Source organism: Diplotaxodon limnothrissa, linkage group LG18 (assembly GCF_057381915.1).
Source record: "Diplotaxodon limnothrissa isolate DT_005_m linkage group LG18, D_limnothrissa_male_GT1.1, whole genome shotgun sequence".
In the NCBI taxonomy this organism is placed as follows: Eukaryota; Metazoa; Chordata; class Actinopteri; order Cichliformes; family Cichlidae; genus Diplotaxodon; species Diplotaxodon limnothrissa.
Genome location: NC_140613.1, coordinates 15,522,592 through 15,541,281, shown reverse-complemented (window position 1 = coordinate 15,541,281; position 18,690 = coordinate 15,522,592). Strand labels below are relative to the sequence as shown.

Here is an 18,690-nt window from a genome sequence, read left to right as displayed (position 1 = left end):
TTCCGCGACCGGTTAAATAGAGATTAGTTCACACCATACAGCTCTCTCGCTTCGTTAAAACTGCAACCCAATAACACACATTAGAAAACAACAGGCAGAGAGCTATTTTGCATCATGTGTCCCCATTTTTACTTTTTATTCAAAGGCGTTTTACCGATCTCACGTTGCATTTAGGACACCTCGGAAACAAAACGTTTCCTTACAGCAATTCAGTGAATTAGTGTCAGGCGTGGCTCTTTTGTAGCCCCACCTCCTCACATGACCAGGAGAACAAATCGAGTGGGAGGGGTCATCATGATGTCTATCATTGGCTGTCCGATTGTTAAGTAATGACGTGACGAATCCTACTTCCGGGCCTAAAGTAGTCTGCGTTTAATATGACTTTTGTGTTGTTAACATGTTTAATGTTATGTATTTTCTTCTATTTAATCTCAAAAAGCTCCCAAAACAGTCAGTGATCACTGTTGACCTCCCTCGGCTTTTATTACCACTAATCATTTATTTAAGCTCAGTTTTTAAAACCTTACGATACAGCCCAGCCCATGCAGCATATATGAATGACTAACTATCTCAGTTGTTCTCCTGGCTGAAGTTTGGTCCTTTTACAGCATCCTGCCATGCGATTACATTTGTTCCTGACCACCGAGAACACTCACGTTAACTTTTATCGAGTGGAAAAAAAGTTTGCTTGTTTATATTATGCTAACATAGCTGTGTCGCTAGCGGTCACGTAGCACATCATTATATACCAGCTAGCCAAACTTCAGTAACCCTATAAACGTCACTGCTGTTTAGTTTTCTGTCTTCATTTATGTTGGAAGTGATAGCAGAGCTGTACGTTTTCATTTGTTTCCAAAACCCCGCAGTCAGGACATGCTATATTGTATTTAGATAGAAGCTAGCGAGCTAACTATCTGCTAACTTCTAACTCCGTTAAATGTCATAAATTCCGTTTTCATGGATGCCTGGATGTTAAACTCAATTGTTACACCTGGTAGAGCAGAATGCTGATCATTTTATTAAAGATGAAAGACTTTAGACAGTTTTTCAACTCTCAGTAATGCCATAGTGATCGTTTGATATATGGACCTGCAGCGGAGTTTAGGTCCAGACACGGCTAGTGACGTCAGACTGAACAACCGGATTGAATTTACTACTCTATGTAATGTTTATACATCTCTCTCTCTCTCTTTTTAAACTTTTAGTTCTTGCCGTTCTGTTAGCCGAGCCACCAGAGTGCACCAGTTGTCCTTGTCTTTATACAGTCATGGAGCCTCTTATTCAGAATTCATTTAAGCATTTTCTTTGTAATCTCATCAAGATTTTCGATCTTTTACATTACTAACATCCCCCCCCCAACAAAACAACAACAACAACATCAAAATATTTAATTATTATTAAATAGTGATAAAGGGTGGCATGGTGGTTCACAGCAGGTTCACTTCTGTGTGGCGCTTACATGTTCTTCCAGTATCGAATGACTTATCATTTCAGTTTAAACTGTAACATACTTACCCTGTATTTCAGTGTACTTAGCATTGTCCAAAAAGAAACTTGATGTACGAAGGTGTGCAAGTGTATGCGATTGTTCAAAAAGGTTCTTGAAATTCTTTAACACTTCTTTTGCCATATAATAAAATATCTCCAGGATTAAAGGGTCTGGCCCACTTATGTCCCACACCATGTAAAATGAGTTTGACATCCCTCAAACACAGAGGAGCTCCCTGACTCGTCCGCCAGACTTCTGTTTGCTGATTTCTCATCAGTGTTCAACACTCTGCAGCCTCATATCCTGGCCACTAAACTTTCCTCCTGATTTCACCTGGATGATCAGCTAATCCTGTGGATATTGGACTTTTTGACCAACAGGACTCAGAAAGTTCGGGTCAACAACTCTCTTTCCGGTCTCCGTTCCACCTCCACTGGCTCCCCCCAGGGCTGTGTGCTCTCCCCCCTGCTCTTCATCCTCTACACCAATGACTGCAGATCCACACAGCCCAACTTTCACCTGGTGAAATATGCTGATGACAAGGTTCTCCTGTCACTGCTGTCAGGCCCCTCACAACACCATGGGCCCACTCTTCAGGAGTTTGTAGTGGTGTGACAGCTCCAAACTTGAACTGAATGTGAGCAAAACCAAAGAGATGGTGGTGACCTTCTCCAGTCCTATAGGCAGAGGGAGCTGGCTGCTTCAGTCCCCACCACCATCCATGGGAAGCCAGTGGAGGTAGTTGAGGAGTACAAATACCTGGGAACCATCTTTGACAACCTCCTGATATTCTCTGCCAACATAGAAGAGATTTTCAGAAGGTGCCACCAATGGCTATACCTCCTTGGGAAACTCAACTCCTTTGGAGTCAGCACACCCATCATGATGACTTTTTACTATGCCTTCCTGGAAAGCATTATGACCTTTTCCATCACCTGGTGGATCCACTCCCTCAGCCTTCAGAAGAAGAACAGACTGCAGCACACTGCATCAGTGTGCTCTAAAATCATTGGCCTGCCTGTCAGAACTCTGGTACAGGTTTTCAGCCAACAGGCCCTTAGACAGGCAGCCTAAATCATCAATGACCCCTCTCACATTCTTCACCCCGCATTTCAATGGCTCCCCTCTGGGCGACGCCTCCGCTGCATTTCCTGCAGGAGAGGAGGAGAGCAACCTTTGTCCACAAAGCCACCCTGCTTTTTAACTCCAGCCAATAAGACCATTTTCCACACCCATAAACATAAACTACTCTACACTCTTTTTATACTGCCAACACTTTACTCACTTACAGTTATTTATTCAGCTTTCAGTCACTTTAATTTTAAATCTGTGTCATTTTAAAACTGTATATATACTGTATATTCTGTGTATTTATTATCTCACTACTATTGCCTGTTTATGACCTGTCCTTATCTTCAACGTCATGCTGCTCTATTGTGTCTTAATTGCCCCTTGGGGATAAATAGTCTTTCTGATTCTGATCCCTGACCAACAGCAATGACAGTATAGTAAACTGAAACAAAACCAGAGCACATTAACACATACAGAGAGTGCTCCAGCATATCCTTTGTAGACACACATTACTCTAGGTCACACTGGGTCGTGTTCCACATGTTGTGAAAATGCTAACAGGACCTCATCCACTTTCTCCGCCTTCTTGAGCTTGTAGGTCCAAGGCTTTCGAAGATGTTGCCTGTATTTACTACATTCTCTTGGAACGTGAACACAGCACAGCGGTTGCTGACGTCAGGCATGCGTATGAGGGAACTGTTATGTAGCACGCAGAATGTATCACGTAGATGCCGGCTTATTACTTCCTCCATAACTACAGGCTGCTGCTCGGAGGAGACGTAGATCTCCGCGGATAATTCTTTCACTGGTGCTTCCAGCTAACGACACCTTAAAGCAGGTAAGAGGGAGCCCTCTTCAGTTCGGTGGAAGTGTCTTTACGTGCTTTTTAAAGTGTAGCTCATCTTAACTCTAGAGTTGTTGCTTTTCCACATTTTTCTCCCGCACCACACGGAAAGGCCTCGCAGCTGAATAAAAATTCTTCCCTTTCAAAATATCTAATATTTAAATATAATACTACTTAAAAGTGTCGCGTCATATCAGGCACAGTTGTTTAATGTTAGGTCTGTGAAAGATGGGTCTAGTCCGTGCCCTTCATCTGTCACCTCTGAAGTTTTCATGTCCTGTTAATCCGGTTGTTCAGTCTGACGTCACTAGCCGTGTCTGGGTCTAAACTCCGCTGCAGGTCCATATATCAAACGATCACTGTGGCATTACTGAGAGTTGAAAAACTGTCTAAAGTCTTTCATCTTTAATAAAATGATCAGCGTTCTGCTCTACCAGGTGTAACAATTGAGTTTAACACCCAGGCATCCATGAAAACGGAATTTTTGACATTTAACGGAGTTAGAAGTTAGCAGGGAGTTAGCTCGCTAGCTTCTATCTAAATACAATATAGCATGTCCTGACTGCGGGGTTTTGGAAACAAATTAAAACGTACAGCTCTGTTATCACTTCCAGCATAAATGAAGACAGAAAACTAAACAGCAGTGACGTTTGTAGGGTTACTGAAGTTGGGCTAGCTGGTATATAATGATGTGCTACGTGACCGCTAGCGACACAGCTATGTTATCATAATATAAACAAGCTAACTGTTTTTCCACTCGATAAAAGTTACCGTGAGTGTTCTCGGTGGTCAGGAACAAATGTAATCGCATGGCAGGATGCTGTAAAAGGACCAAACTTCAGCCAGGAGAACAACTGAGATAATCCATCCACAATACGAGGTTAGTCATTCATATACTGCTGCATGGGCTGGGCTGCAGTTACATCCTAAGGTTTTAAAAACTGAGCTTAAATAAATGATTAGCGGTAATAAAAGCCAAGGGAGGTCAACAGTGATCACTGACTGTTTTAGGAGCTTTTTGAGATCAAATAAGAGAAAATACAAAACATTAAACATGTTAACAACACAAAAGCCATATTAAACGCAGACTACTTTAGACCCAGAAGTAGGATTCGTCGCGTCATCACTGAACAACCGGATAGCGACTCTCGGACCTCTTTCGTGGGAACGACTTTTAAAGCCTGATTTTGGAGATTTTTTTTTTGTGTGAGGCACAGCCTGATACTTCCTGACATGTTTCTCTATGCGTTTTATTGGTTTCTATCAGCACTGAATTAGCTTGCATGCTGTACTGCTACACGGCCAACAAACGTTTGAACTCAGTCGACCTCGTTCTTGTTTCAGGCGAGATGTCTTCTTATGAGGAGAGTGAGTCCAAATTCTGGCGAAAGGCAAAGGAGAATCCATTTGTCCCAGTCGGTGAGTACATATTATGACAAGGACAAATAAAATATGTGCTCAGAAAAGTTTAAGTTTTGGGGTTTATTGAGTGAGTTTTCAGAGGATTTGGGGGATATGTTGCTGTCTTATTTTTGTTTTAGTGACTTTTGCTTTTTGCAGGGATGGCTGGATTTGTTGCTATTGTTGGCTACAGGCTGATGAAAATGAAAAGTCGTGGAGATACAAAAATGTCGGTGCACCTGATTCACATGCGTGTAGCTGCCCAAGGCTTTGTGGTGGGAGCAATGACTGTTGGTGGGTCATCTTTCAGTTCTTACTGCCAAACTGCAACCAGTTCTTTATTTGTGATTTGTGGTTTGAACCTGAAATCATAATACTATAAACACGAGTCATTTTACATGCTTCTTATGTTTTGTTGTTGTTTTCAGGTGTCCTGTTCTCCATGTACAGAGATTACTTTGCAAAGCCTATTGAACAAGAACAGAAAGCAACCCAACCCAAGTGAACATGGCCTCTTGGACTCATATTTTATGTCCCTTAGTATTGCCTCATATTAAGGTGTGCACAAGATTTGTTTCACAGATGTCCTGACTTTTTTTATGCACATGTCTTCTGTAAATAGCTGAAACTATTTGATGACACTGTGCATAGTAGGAGTTGTATTGATCCCATCAGATTTTTCTTGGTGTTATTATCCCTGATAGTTTGGGGGCATTACTGAAAGTTCATCTGCTCTTGCTGTGAGTGAAATATCTACAAAATAACAAAATGAAAATGTATAAACTTTGCTGAACATGTGTGTTACTAAGTTGGGCCTGGATTAAAAATTAACCACCAAATGCTACATATTTATTTTTTGTCTCGTATCAGCTAACCATCCCTGTTCATTTCCTGTAGTAATACTGGGATGTTTGCCAGATTAAAATTGATTGCACCTGAGCTCATATATTTCTAAATGAGCATCTCAGTGCATTTTGGGTATTTAAAGCCGTTCACAGCACTTGGCTGTCAGATGGAGCAGAGCCCTAAAGTAAAAAATAATGATAGTGATAAAATAACTGATACTGGTGGTGTTGAGCTATCTTATCCTATAGAAAAAAATCTATATAGCCATTATGTTGAAACTGTGGAGAAAAAGGCTTTAATTCTGTAGCTTTTATGCAGTTTCATTGTAATGGTGAAATTCTTTTATTTATTTTTTCACTTCAATTTAGCACTGGCTTCCGTGGAACAGCTATACACTGTGTAGCAGCCTTGTGTTTAATTAGTTGCCTTGTGAAGTTATTCTCTAAGCTAAGTTGTACACAAGTACAGGATGTCATTTTAGAGTTGTTGTTTTTTTAAGTGTTAAAGAAAAAAGGGTTTTTTTGTGTATGGATTTTGGTACCTTGATGTGTTTTGACTGTTAAATGTTGTCTTTGTGCCATTATATTGTTATTGATCACCCATCTTCTGGGTTGTGTAGTACACCTACAGCAGCTAAAACCCTTACAGTTAACAGGAAAGGCTCACAACACTGTAAACTAATGAACTCAGCAGCATGAAAGGACAGACTCTACAGTGATCATAAAGTTCTCCCCAAGTTTGAACCACAATATAACATTGCAGCTTTTTGTTGTTAGGGTCTTTTTTTTTTTTTTTTTTTTTTTTTTTTTGAGCTTCTCACTGACAACACAGTTTCTAACAGGTCAGGTAATCTTCTAACCCTTTCTAATTCTACCAAATAAAGCTTCTGTGATTTGCTCAGTCATATGCTGTTTCTATTCACTTTCTTATCAGGGAATGCCTGGCATCATTTTAAGCTGGGAAAAATGCTTTGTCACTGTGACTTTGGAAAGTGTGTAAACAGGCATTTCCTTGATATTCTACCTGACGCGTGCCATGTATCGTGTTACATCCTGTACCGAAAAGAGCACACCTATCAATGGCATGCGTAAACATGCACAGATCCTGCTGTTATCTTCATTTAGTTGTCTTGCACAAAATTATGCAAAAACAGCATCAGTAAGAAAGGTGGTAGAGTGGTGACCTCAAACAGACTCCATATCTGAATGTATGTGAAGTGACACATAGTTAGGGTCCCGTGGCACGGGTGACTGCATAAGGTCCAGGGGCCCAAATCAGCCTGGCTCCAATCTGGACAAAGCTATCCAGTGGGATACTAGAAAATGCCAAGGAGTGCATATATTTTGAACTACAGAAGTTTTAATGCTTTGCCTATTCTTACAGATCCCCACCACCTAGTGTGATCCGTAACATACCAAAGTACAATAAAAAAATTTGTGAGTTCATAAAAAGTTTATATAATAAATTTATAATTACAACAAAGTCTGAGCAATAATCTACCAGAACCTTTTCTGTAACATTACATGTCTATAATGTAGTTTACTGGTCCAGCCCACTTCACATCAAAGTGGGCTGTATGGGCCCACGATGTAAAATGAGTTTGACGTCCCTGCCATTTGGGAATCCATGCCAAATGATCTCTACTAAAAACATGGACTGGATGTAAATACTGGAAATCTTCCAAATGGAAAAAACTAAATAAACATGTTCTTGTGTGTTACCTGTTTCAAATTGCAAAGTCACATCACATTTACCTCTTACAGTTCAACAAAAACTGCTTTGTATAGCAGCTCAGTTCATATATTCACGCAGGATGTTGCCTAATGATGGCCTAAAGCAGTGGTCCACAGAGGCCCACTGGTGTTTGAGGAATGTCCGAATGGGGGAGGTGGGTGGGTTTGTGCAAGCTACAGGTCTTCATTATAATTATTAATTGACAAAATCAGTTCTTTGTATGCAACAAAAATGAAATGCATTATGAAATGCTGATGATCCAAAGGTAATTTTGCACACTGGATGAAACTTTTCACTGGGTGTCCAATTCGATTGGTGATTGGTGATTGGTAGTTCCCTGCTCTCTTGGTGGGCAAGCTGCTGTTAGGGAACAAAAACAGACCAAGAACACTCTCAGTCATGGATTGGCCTCTCCAAGAGGGCGGTGCTCAACACTAATGAAGCAATGCAAGAAAACGGAGCAAAAGCCAGCCAACATTCACAAGGGTTGTGAAGAAGAAGCCTGGAGACCTTTTCCCAAAGACTACTTAAAGAAATGACAAGAAAGCTTGCCTAAGAGAGTCATTTAGGGATGTTTGCCACATTCACATTGTTTGCACCTGAGCCCATTTATTATTAAATGGGCATCCCAGTACATTTGGAACATTTGAGGAAGCTTTTCACAACATTTAGCTTTGTAGAATGAGTAGAGCTCTAAAATAACTGGCACTAGTGGCCTAATATTAACCCGAAGGAGACATTTATAAAGCCATTACAATAAACTGAAACTGGAAAAGAATTTGAGATGTAATTCTGTAGCCTTTATGTAATTTAATTAAAATGAACTCTCTTTTTCATTTTTTTCAATGATTTTAATTTTGTTATTTGTGCTACTTTGATATTATATATATACTTTGTAGTAGCCACCAAAATGTTGTTTAACCTGTTTTGTGCTTTAATTGATGCCTTGTTAAGCTATTCCGAATATGTCATTTCTGGTCTTGAAGTCAGAGTCTTTCAACTCTGTTAACTGATACACTATTATATTATTTGTATTCATTTTTCCTCTAAACGGGGAATTAACTGCATCATTTTGAGGTATGAAAATGCTTTGTCACTGTGACTATGGGGCTGCTGTGAAAATAGGCATTTCCAAGACATCGTATAAAGTCTACGTGACATCTGCCGAGTATCATCTTACATCCAGTACTGACAGTGTTGGGAAGGTTACTTTTAAAATGTATTCCACTACAGATTAGAGAATAAATGCCCCAAAATGTATTTTGTAATGTATTCCGTTACGTTACTCAATGAGAGAAACGTATTCTGAATACTTTGGATTACTTAATATATTATCATGCTTCTTTACAACTACATGAATGTACTATTGCTGTGTGATTTACTACTATTACTGAAGGTTACTCTCCATACCAACACCAGCTAGATTTTTTAATCTTAACATAAAATGAGCAACAGTATGGTGGACATTAGGTAAGGCTGCGCTTTTGTGTACAACCCCCCCAATACTGTGTTGTATAGTCTGTCTGCTGTCAGGATGAAGGACATATGATAGCGCTCAGTCTTACATTGTAGCTTTAACAGTCTACTGCTGAAGGAGCTGCTCAGGGACAGATGGTGAGAGTTGTTGTCCATAATGGACATTAGCTTGGCTAACATCCTCCTCCCATCCACCTCCTCTATGGAGTCAAAGTGTCATAAAAGGTCCTTGTAATGTTCTGCACCTCTCAAAAGGCTTCAGCTGACCAGCAGATGAAGACAACTTTGGTCGTTCTTGTACACAGGATAAGAGTTATGACCACTCCAGTTTCCTGTTAAGATTTGTATGTATCTATCACTTCCAAAACTATCCAACCCGTGGATGTTACAGTTACAGGCCTACATTATCACTGCAATATACAGCTAAGCAAAGAGTTATGCCTTTTTGCTTAGCTGTATAGCAACATGAAACAACAGCAAGGATAGGAAGGGGCCTGCCAAATCAAATATGTGGAGCTAACTGCTGTGCTGACCTCTTGTGACTAAAGGAGTAACTCAAAGTAGCTTTGATCTGATCGCATGCTTAAACACCATAGAAGAGTACCTCTGGCTGTGATTAAAACCACATTTACAAAAGATCGTAATTAAAATTAGTTAAAAACACTATACTGGGATGTATGGTGACATAACATGAAACAAATTGAGCCTATCCAAGCTGTCTGAGGGCAAGAGCTGGGGTACACCCTGGACAGATCTAATGTGAAATATATTAAACTAACTAACTAAATTAAAATTTCCAATTACATTTTTTTGTAGTGGTGAACAATCTACAATCCACCGGAGGGAGCTGCAGTACAAGTAGCCTCCTTATTTTCCACTACACTGGAAAATAAAAACAAAAGAGCAAAAGAAGAACAAAAACAATGGAAGTTTCGCAAAACCTAGGCTATACTGAACGAATACTAGCACAGTGCCCAATAAGTTTAAGAAGCACTGCAGATGCAGAAGGTGCTTTTATCTGTCAGTGCAGTTAAAAAAAAATGAAGTAAATACATTTGTGCCATAGAAAGTCAGACTTTGAATTAAAGGTGACATATCCAGGGCACAATTAAAAAAATATGTTTTAGCCTTTATAAGCGTCCCCTGGTCTCTATGACTACATTTCTGCTCCCGCGAGATGTTGTTTTAAGCTGAGCTGAGTCCCCGGATGGCAGTTGCTATGGATACAGGAGTTGTCTTCACCTGTGGTGAAGTTTAAAACCAATTTGTTTACACGGACCCGACTAATTAACAGGTGAGATATTTTCTCTTCAACTTAATCTCTCTTTAAGGGAACTTTTCGCTTAGGCTCAGAAAATAGTCTTTCGGTACGTACGTACGGTTTACGTACCGTAAACGTCGACTACAGACATCGTATTAAGGGCATTCTCTCTGTGTCAGATAAGAAGCACAACACGACATAATAGTTTAAGCCTCAGCATTGATTCGATTATAATATCAACCTTTAACTTTCCAATGCCATAAATCAGAGATCATGGAGTCTGAGGATCAGCTGAACGAACTGCGGCTTCAGTTTCAAGCACTGCAAAAACAGCAGGAAAAAAGGAAACAGGAGAGGAAAAAGGAAACACAGCCAGACAAGCTCAATGACAGTGGCGCTCAGGATGATTTGGATCTGTCTAACCAAGGTGTTCAGGCAAGCTGTGATGCTCCCCAAAACAGGTGAGACTTAAATTAAATGTTTTTCAAGGTATTTTCCATAAATGTTGCTACATAAACCACTATGAAGGAATATATTATTCAAGACTGGAAATCTTTGTCATCTGCATGCAGTCATGTGAAAAACTAAGTTGCTTGCAGCAATAACTTCGAGTAATCATTTTCTGTATGATGAATTTTGGCTCACTCTTCCATACAGCAGTGCTTTTGTTCTTTGAGGTTTGCAGGGTAGGTCCCATGGCCTGATAAGTCAGGCTGAGGTCTGAACATTGACTTGAATTGCAACACATTCTTTTGTTGTTGTTCAGTCAGATTTGCTGCTGTGATTGAGATCATTGTCCTGTGATTGCATGATCAAATTTCAACCAAGTTTGAGTTTTCAGACAGATGTTCTCACATTTGACTCTAGAATACTTTGGTACTGTATACAGAGAAGCAGTGACTGCAAAGTGCCCAGGTCCTGTGGCTGCAAAACAAGTCCAAATCACCACCCCTTCACCACAATGTCTGACAGTTGGTATGAGGCGTTTTTGTGCTGATATGCTGTGTTTGGTTTTTACCAAACATGTTGCTGTGCATTATGATCAAACACATCCACTTTGGTGGACATTGTTCCAGAAGTTTTGTGGTTTGTTGAGATTCAACTCTGCAATGCCATGCCATGTTCTTTTTAGAGAGAAAAGGCTTTCTCTTGGCCTTTCCAAACAAGCCATACTTGTTCAGTCTTTTTCTAATTGTATTGTCATGAACTTCAATATTTAACATGCCAAGTGAGGCCTGTAGATTCTGAGCGTTGCTAAGTCTGTCCTTGGGATGAATTTGCTGGGACACCCACTTTTTGGAAGATTGTGGCATCTGAATGGTCCGGACCAGTAAACTGCCAAAATTTCTGCTTTTCATAGCGCTCACACTTTCTGATGATCAGTTAATTGCACATGGCTGCCACTAACCCATTTAAGGTAACCACTAAAGGTGGACTCAATTTTTCACAGGACTGTACAGAATCCCATGAAAACTGTCATTTTCACATGGTTGTAAATAACCATTCTGTCATGTTACATTCATCCTTGTTCATTTTGTCTACCATAGGCTGTTGCACATTCAGAATAAGGCCCTCCTTGACCAATTGAGAGAGCTAAAGGATGAAAATGGTCGGCTCTTCAAACTTCTGAGCGAGAAGGATTTTGAAATTAAGCACCTGAAGAGGAAAAGAGACGAAGAAAGACTGGCTTTAGCAGGTATAATGTAAATTGTTTTACTCTTTTTTTTTTTCGCATTGAGATGTTACAGACATGTGACAGCTTCTTCCTGCTTCATCAACTCATCTGTTTAGGTACTTCAGGCTTGGCAGGAGCTGTAGCTGCCACCAAGATTGTTGAGCTATCCAAGAAGAATAGAGAACTAACTGCTGAAATTGAGCAAGAGAAGATTAAATGTAAGCAAAACGGCAACAGAATCAAAGAGCTTGAGAGAGAGGTAAAGTTTTGCTTTATGTGTATCATTTGAAATAATTTGATGCATGAAAATTTGTCCTTCTCAGAAAAACTGTTGTGACTTTCTGTAGCTGCAGGCCATGCTGGTACATGGTGTACCTGGGCAAAAAGTAGATTCAAAGTCACCAGTTAAGATCTCATCTGAAGAATGTGAGGTAAGGAATAATAACAAAAGGAACATTTTGCTGTAGGGTCCTGACTAAAATAATGGCATCACTGAAAGGATCATTTATGACTTGTTTCTGAAAGCAGGAAAGTGCACTGGTTAAATCTCTGCAGGAAAAATTAGCAACTACCCAACTGAAGGTGACTGAGTATCGCAACCAGGTGCAGTCTGCCAAGCAGGAGTTGAAAATGGCACAGAAGGTAGGAGACTTACTTTATTTTCTGTCTTATATGCAATCACTCAAGAAGAATATTTTATATCTGAATGATTTTTCACAAGTGACTTATAGATTCTAAAATATGAACTACTTCAGGTTCTGATTAGTGAGATTGGAGAGGAGGTCAACCTTCAGCAATTACTAAGCTGCCCTGGGAGCTTTAGAGGTCGAGCACAGCAGATACTGGCTCTGCAGACAAGGGTAGGTTCAAAATTGAAGTTGAACTTGATTTTACATAAATGTATTTTAAAGTTACAACATTATAACCAATGAAGTGCTTTTCAAAATAGTGAGTTCACAGGAAAGCATAAAAAAAAAACCCTGAAACTGAACTGATGATGAACAAAACTTGAACAACAGGTACGAGAGCTTGAGCAGCAGCTGAACAAATCAACACAACAAAGGCAGTCAAGTGTTCTGAGTGGAGAGGAAGAGTTTCTGGGCATGGGTGTTCTTCAGAAAACTCCTCCTCAGGAAAGAAATGTCAACTACATCCGCACTATAGAGAAAGAGAAGAGGGTAGCCCTTGAGGTATGTATAGCCACAACCACAGAGGCCTGCAGACCAACCATCAGTTGCTTGGCGAAAGTGTGTGTGTGTGTGTGTGTTTTTCTTTTTTTTTTTTACCAATGCCAGCCACTTATTAAATGAAAATTTGAATTTCAGAGATATATAAAAAGTTCTTATTTCAAACTGACTATGAGAAATGGGTCCATGCATTCATATCAAGCAGGTTAAACTGTATTGCTGTAAGAGAGTCCTTACACATATGCTGTAAGTTCAGCATTTTATTAGCACTCAAGGAGCGAAGTCACAACAGTGGTTCCAAGTTCAATGCAGAATTACATTTAAAACCCTTCTATTAGTTCATAAAGCTCTCAATGGCTTGGCACCCCCAGTACATCTCTGACTTGCGCAGCCTCTTTAACCCAATTAGACCTCTCAGGTCAGCAGGTGCAGATCTTTTGGCTATTCCCAAAATTAGATTTAAGTGTGCTCAGGTGCTTCAGTTACTGTGGTCCTGTTGTTTGGAACAAGTATCCCACTGACTTGAGGTCAGACAGACTCAAACCATGTTATCCTCACAGGCTTACAGTTAATAATTGTGTGTGTGTTGACTTGTATTTTATGTCTCTGTGTTTTTAATCACCTTGAGCCAGTGCAAACCTACATACGTTTTTCTGATTTCATTTCTTATGTTAAGAAAACAGACTTTACATGTAATCAAAAAAAGAAACTGCCATTTAGTGCCTGCTGGAAGTCACGTGCATGTTGGATTGTGAGAGGGTTGTTGACTGGTCTCTCTGTCTGTTTAACTGGGACTTAGGCAATGATTTTATATGAACATAGACATTACATTGTTAATGTGCTAAGGCCCTTCTCTCCTTCCACAACTGTGCAGAGGCTCTCAGTGGATTATGAGGCGCTCTTGAAAGAACACAAAGATGTGAAGCAAAAGCTGGAAGCCTCTAAAGCCAGGAGCAAAACTCTATCTGCTGAAGTCAAAATTCTGAAGCATCAAATATCAACCCTGATGGAGAAGGGGAAACACGATGATGAGTTCGTGGCTGCTTTGATGGTAAGAAATTAGACTGGAGACAAATATCTGGTTAGAGTCGTATAGATTCTACCTTTTAATAAATGTATATATTAATAAGAAAGTAGGTATTGTAAGACTTTAAATAAGGTATCTCATGCATGATTACACTATTAATAGTTTTGTTAAATACCATGGCAGTTAGTACCTATGCCGGCTTGTACACATACACAAGAGACACGAGAGTTCTTCTTTACTGATGTTTACTGTGCTTCTCTTAACGTACACAGGTACACCGTAGAACTGGTGAATACAAATGTACAAGAAAATTATATTTCAGCATTAAAACATATTACAATATAAAATTCACAAAATATAAACAAACATACTACTTTGGCCTGCAAGTAGACAAACTGGTGTAACTGGAACTTAGGGCTTATTTCTTCTTTCTTAGCTTGACTTTTACACGGCTAGACCGTCACCATGCGCAGCTTCTCTGACCTTACTTCCCAAAACAGGAAGTGACCTCTGCCCTTACCTTATACCAAAAAAGGAAAATGTTAACACAAAAATAAAACATACAAAATAAAATGCGTTAGTTACATTATCATTACAAGAGCTCCGCCTAGTGGTCAAATACTAACATTTCACCAACTGTTACAGTACCAATTTCACTTGACATTTATGAGTTGAAGTCAACATACTGCAAAGTAGAGGATATCCTGTGATGTGTCCATGCTTTACTACTACTGTTCCTATAAAGTGTGTATATCTTTTCTACCTCTGGCAGAAGCAGCAGGCCCAGATGCAGATGGTATTAAAACAACTCAGCCAAAAGCAAAACGTACAGAGCAAGGTGATGCAGCAGAGTGTAGGACAACAGCTGAGCAACATACCTTCAGAGCACAGTGCTATCATCCAGAGATTTAAGGAGATACTTGCTGAGAAAGATGCCATTATCAAAAAACTACAGAAAAAACAGCAATTCTCTGATAAGGTAATCAAGAAATAATTACCAGGGTTTTTTTTGTTTTTGTTTTTTTATTTTTGTGCATTCTCCGAGATTCAGCATGAGATGTCTGACCAGCAATTAAACGTGTGTTTATAGGTGTTGAAGAACGATGATGTGCACAGACAGCCCAGCATCAGGATAACAAACTGTACTTCTGCTGTTTCCCCAGAAGAGGGAGACATTACCAAAAGAATTCCATCTTCAGGGTACTTGTGCTGGTTTAATATCTGATAATCATTAAAATATGCTTATTGTTAGTTTAGCTTAGTGGGTCCCAATCTGTGGGATATGGATCCATTGCACGTGGTGAGAAATAAAATATTTAAGCCAAAAATTACTTAAGTAAGATTAAGCTGGGAACCTTTTTTTTTTTTTTTTTTTTTTTTTAGGTTTGAGAAAGAATTATGACGTGTTGAGTAAGAACTGTTTTAGCTTCATACAACTTTGAGGAACCCTGATTTACTTCTTTAGGACAGATAATTTTTGTTCATCTCGTCTTCTGTTTTGCACTTGAAACCAGCCTCTGAGGCTAAGTGTCACACATAGCACTGATATCTCTCGTCTTGTCTAGAAACATAAAGCTAAATAATTACCTAAGGTTAACATTGGGGTGCACTGTTATTGGCGTATTGATGACTGTGATGTTAAACACTTCTGTATTCCTGTGGGATTTCTGTTTACCACCTTCAAATGTTTTGTTTTTCAGTTCAATTTCTAAATTTGGTCACAAACTGGTGCTGCCAGCTGTGGGAAGTGGCATAGAATTCACGTAAGTTTAATGTGTACCATGTCTGCTCTGTACTGACATGGGCATCACTATGAAATTAGTAAACAAAATTCCTGACTGTGACATGATAACCCAAGTCCTCTTTGTGGAGAAGGACTAACAAGCTTGAGAGGTCTGTAGAATATACTGCAGATGTTCTTTAGTTGTTTTTTTTTTTTTTCTCTTCAGTCTATCGCTCACAGTGTAATTCTGTCAGTGGGACAGGGTTGTGAAATGCACATCTTTGTGTGAAAGTATAGATCGAAAAATACCACTTCACCTGAAGGCTTAAAACAGTTTTGATTGATTCCTCCAAAATACCCAAACAAAAAAAAAATAGATAAAAACATCGAGCAAGCAGCACAGGTCATGAAATGTCTCCAAAAGCGAGATAGTTTTCATTTTCTTACAGAGGATCCAGATTGCTGTAGCTAACAGCTCTCCAGCTTGATCTGGAACGGCATCTTTATGCCACTGCTGCTGGCTCTCTTACTCGTCAAAGATGGTGATGAAGGAGTGCTTTATTGGTGAAAAAAGGCCAGTTGAGTCGATACCCATGTGGTGGTTGTTGGTTGTTTGGTTGTTTTGTTTTGTTGGGGTTTTTTTTGCAAATGAAGTGGTCGGATGATTCACGCAAATGTTCTTTCTTCACATTTCAAGTTTGCACTTTTGCGTACTGCACAAAGCTAAAGTAGCCCATTTTATTTTCTTGTCAGTGTAAAAATTAAATGCTATAATGCTGCACAACTAAAATGTTAAATCAGTTTGTATATTTCCATCCCAAGATTACAAACACAGGGAGGCTATTTCTGTTGGTGTTTGTTCATTTTATTTATGCAGTGCACACCACAGTAATGACTGTGGTGTGCACTAATGAGAGCGTGGTGGTTTATTTTACAGTTTTCAATTTAACGTCAGAAATTTAATGGTGCAAAAATGAAACTTTATATAAAATTACACATATTTATCAAGCTAATAGCTTGTCTGGGTAAGTATAATCTACAGTGGGGCAAAAAAGTATTTAGTCAGCCACCGATTGTGGAAGTGCCCCCACTTAAAATGATGACAGAGGTCAGTAATTTGCACCAGAGGTACACTTCAACTGTGAGAGACAGAATGTGAAAAAAAAATCCATGAATCCACATGGTAGGATTTGTAAAGAATTTATTCGTAAATTAGGGTGGAAAATAAGTATTTGGTCACCTCAAACAAGGAAAATCTCTGGCTCTCACAGACCTGTAATGTCTTCTGTAAGAAGCTTTTCTGTCCCCCACTCGTTACCTGTATGAATGGCACCTGTTTGAATTCATCATCTGTGTAAAAGACACCTGTCCACAGCCTCAAACAGTCAGACTCCAAACTCCGCCATGGCCAAGACCAAACAGCTTTCGAAGGACACCAGGAAAAGTATTGTAGACCTGCATCAGACTGGGAAGAGTGAATCTACAATAGGCAAGCAGCTTGGTGTGAAAAAATCAACTGTGGGAGCAATCATCAGAAAATGGAAGACATACAAGACCACTGATAATCTCCCTCGATCTGGGGCTCCACGCAAGATCTCATCCCGTGGGGTCAAAATGATCATGAGAACGGTGAGCAAAGATCCCAGAACCACACGGGGGGACCTGGTGAATGACCTGCAGAGAGCTGGGACCAAAGTAACAAAGGTCACCATCAGTAACACACTACAACGGCAGGGAATCAAATCCCGCAGTGCCAGACGTGTTCCGCTGCTGAAGCCAGTGCATGTCCAGGCCCGTCTGAAGTTTGCCAGAGAGCACATGGATGATACAGCAGAGGATTGGGAGAATGTCATGTGGTCAGATGAAACCAAAGTAGAACTTTTTGGTATAAACTCAACTCGTCGTGTTTGGAGGAAGAAGAATACTGAGTTGCATCCCAAGAACACCATACCTACTGTGAAGCATGGGGGTGGAAACATCATGCTATGGGGCTGTTTTTCTGCCAAGGGGACAGGATGACTGATCCGTGTTAAGGACAGAATGAATGGGGCCATGTATCGTGAGATTTTGAGCCAAAACCTCCTTCCATCAGTGAGAACTTTGAAGATGAAACGAGGCTGGGTCTTCCAACATGACAATGATTCAAAACACACCGCCCGGGCAACAAAGGAGTGGCTCCGTAAGAAGCATTTGAAAGTCCTGGAGTGGCCTAGCCAGTCTCCAGACCTCAACCCCATAGAAAATCTGTGGCGGGAGTTGAAAGTCCGTGTTGCTCGGCGACAGCCCCAAAACATCACTGCTCTCGAGAAGATCTGCATGGAGGAATGGGCCAAAATACCAGCTACTGTGTGTGCAAACCTGGTAAAGACCTATAGTAAACGTTTGACCTCTGTTATTGCCAACAAAGGTTATGTTACAAAGTATTGAGTTGTATTTTTGTTATTGACCAAATACTTATTTTCCACCCTGATTTACGAATAAATTCTTTACAAATCCTACCATGTGGATTCATGGATTTTTTTTTCACATTCTGTCTCTCACAGTTGAAGTGTACCTCTGGTGCAAATTACTGACCTCTGTCATCATTTTAGGTGGGGGAACTTGCACAATCGGTGGCTGACTAAATACTTTTTTGCCCCACTGTATATTTGTCACTCCAAAGCTGTGTCTGTTAAGAAGAATTCCGTTGCATTAACTCTAATGCAATCCAACATTTGTCTTACTCTTCTAGAGAGAAAGTGATGAGCCACACATGTTTGGAGGCACAAGCACCAAGAGGAGCACCACAGGCCAGTGATCCTGGAGGAGTTTGAGAGGCCAAAATTAGATTAAAGTAAACACTGTCCATGCAGCATGGCTAGGACTGATATGCCAAGGCTCAGTGACAGCATGATGTGACAATATCAGGATTTTTTTCTTCTTCTCTTTTTTTTTTCTTCTTTTTCAATTTCCCCCT

The 18,690-nt window shown here is 40.0% G+C and overlaps 2 protein-coding genes across 3 annotated transcripts; both read left to right on the top strand.

Moving 5' to 3' along the window:
* Positions 1-4,567: 4,567 nt before the first annotated feature.
* LOC146613318 (HIG1 domain family member 1A, mitochondrial-like) lies at positions 4,568-6,423 on the top strand. The gene is made up of 3 exons (XM_085377947.1): positions 4,568-4,823; positions 4,965-5,099; positions 5,234-6,423. Exons 1-3 carry the CDS (start codon positions 4,688-4,690, stop codon positions 5,308-5,310), a joined length of 348 nt encoding a protein of 115 aa, XP_085234073.1. The 5' UTR covers positions 4,568-4,687; the 3' UTR covers positions 5,311-6,423.
* A 3,972-nt stretch (positions 6,424-10,395) lies between these two features.
* Positions 10,396-18,547, top strand: ccdc13 (coiled-coil domain containing 13). 2 transcript variants are annotated; one of them, XM_085378713.1, is made up of 12 exons: positions 10,396-10,583; positions 11,670-11,818; positions 11,914-12,056; positions 12,145-12,228; positions 12,323-12,439; positions 12,553-12,657; positions 12,817-12,987; positions 13,859-14,035; positions 14,784-14,990; positions 15,111-15,211; positions 15,712-15,774; positions 18,466-18,547. In XM_085378713.1, the coding sequence occupies exons 1-12, from the start codon at positions 10,396-10,398 to the stop codon at positions 18,545-18,547; spliced, it is 1,587 nt and encodes a 528-aa protein (XP_085234839.1). The 2 variants fall into 2 exon arrangements, with proteins under 2 accessions (XP_085234839.1, XP_085234837.1); XM_085378711.1 differs by having other exon boundaries at positions 15,102-15,211.
* Positions 18,548-18,690: the final 143 nt, after the last annotated feature.

Coding starts and splice junctions, on each gene's coding strand:
- LOC146613318 (XM_085377947.1), top strand. CDS start 4,688: ATGCTGTACTGCTACACGGCCAACAAACGTTTGAACTCAGTCGACCTC. Junction 4,824..4,964: donor GAATCCATTTGTCCCAGTCG/GTGAGTACATAT, acceptor TGCTTTTTGCAG/GGATGGCTGGATTTGTTGCT. Junction 5,100..5,233: donor GGTGGGAGCAATGACTGTTG/GTGGGTCATCTT, acceptor TGTTGTTTTCAG/GTGTCCTGTTCTCCATGTAC.
- ccdc13 (XM_085378711.1), top strand. CDS start 10,396: ATGGAGTCTGAGGATCAGCTGAACGAACTGCGGCTTCAGTTTCAAGCA. Junction 12,988..13,858: donor AGAAGAGGGTAGCCCTTGAG/GTATGTATAGCC, acceptor ACAACTGTGCAG/AGGCTCTCAGTGGATTATGA. Junction 14,036..14,783: donor AGTTCGTGGCTGCTTTGATG/GTAAGAAATTAG, acceptor TACCTCTGGCAG/AAGCAGCAGGCCCAGATGCA.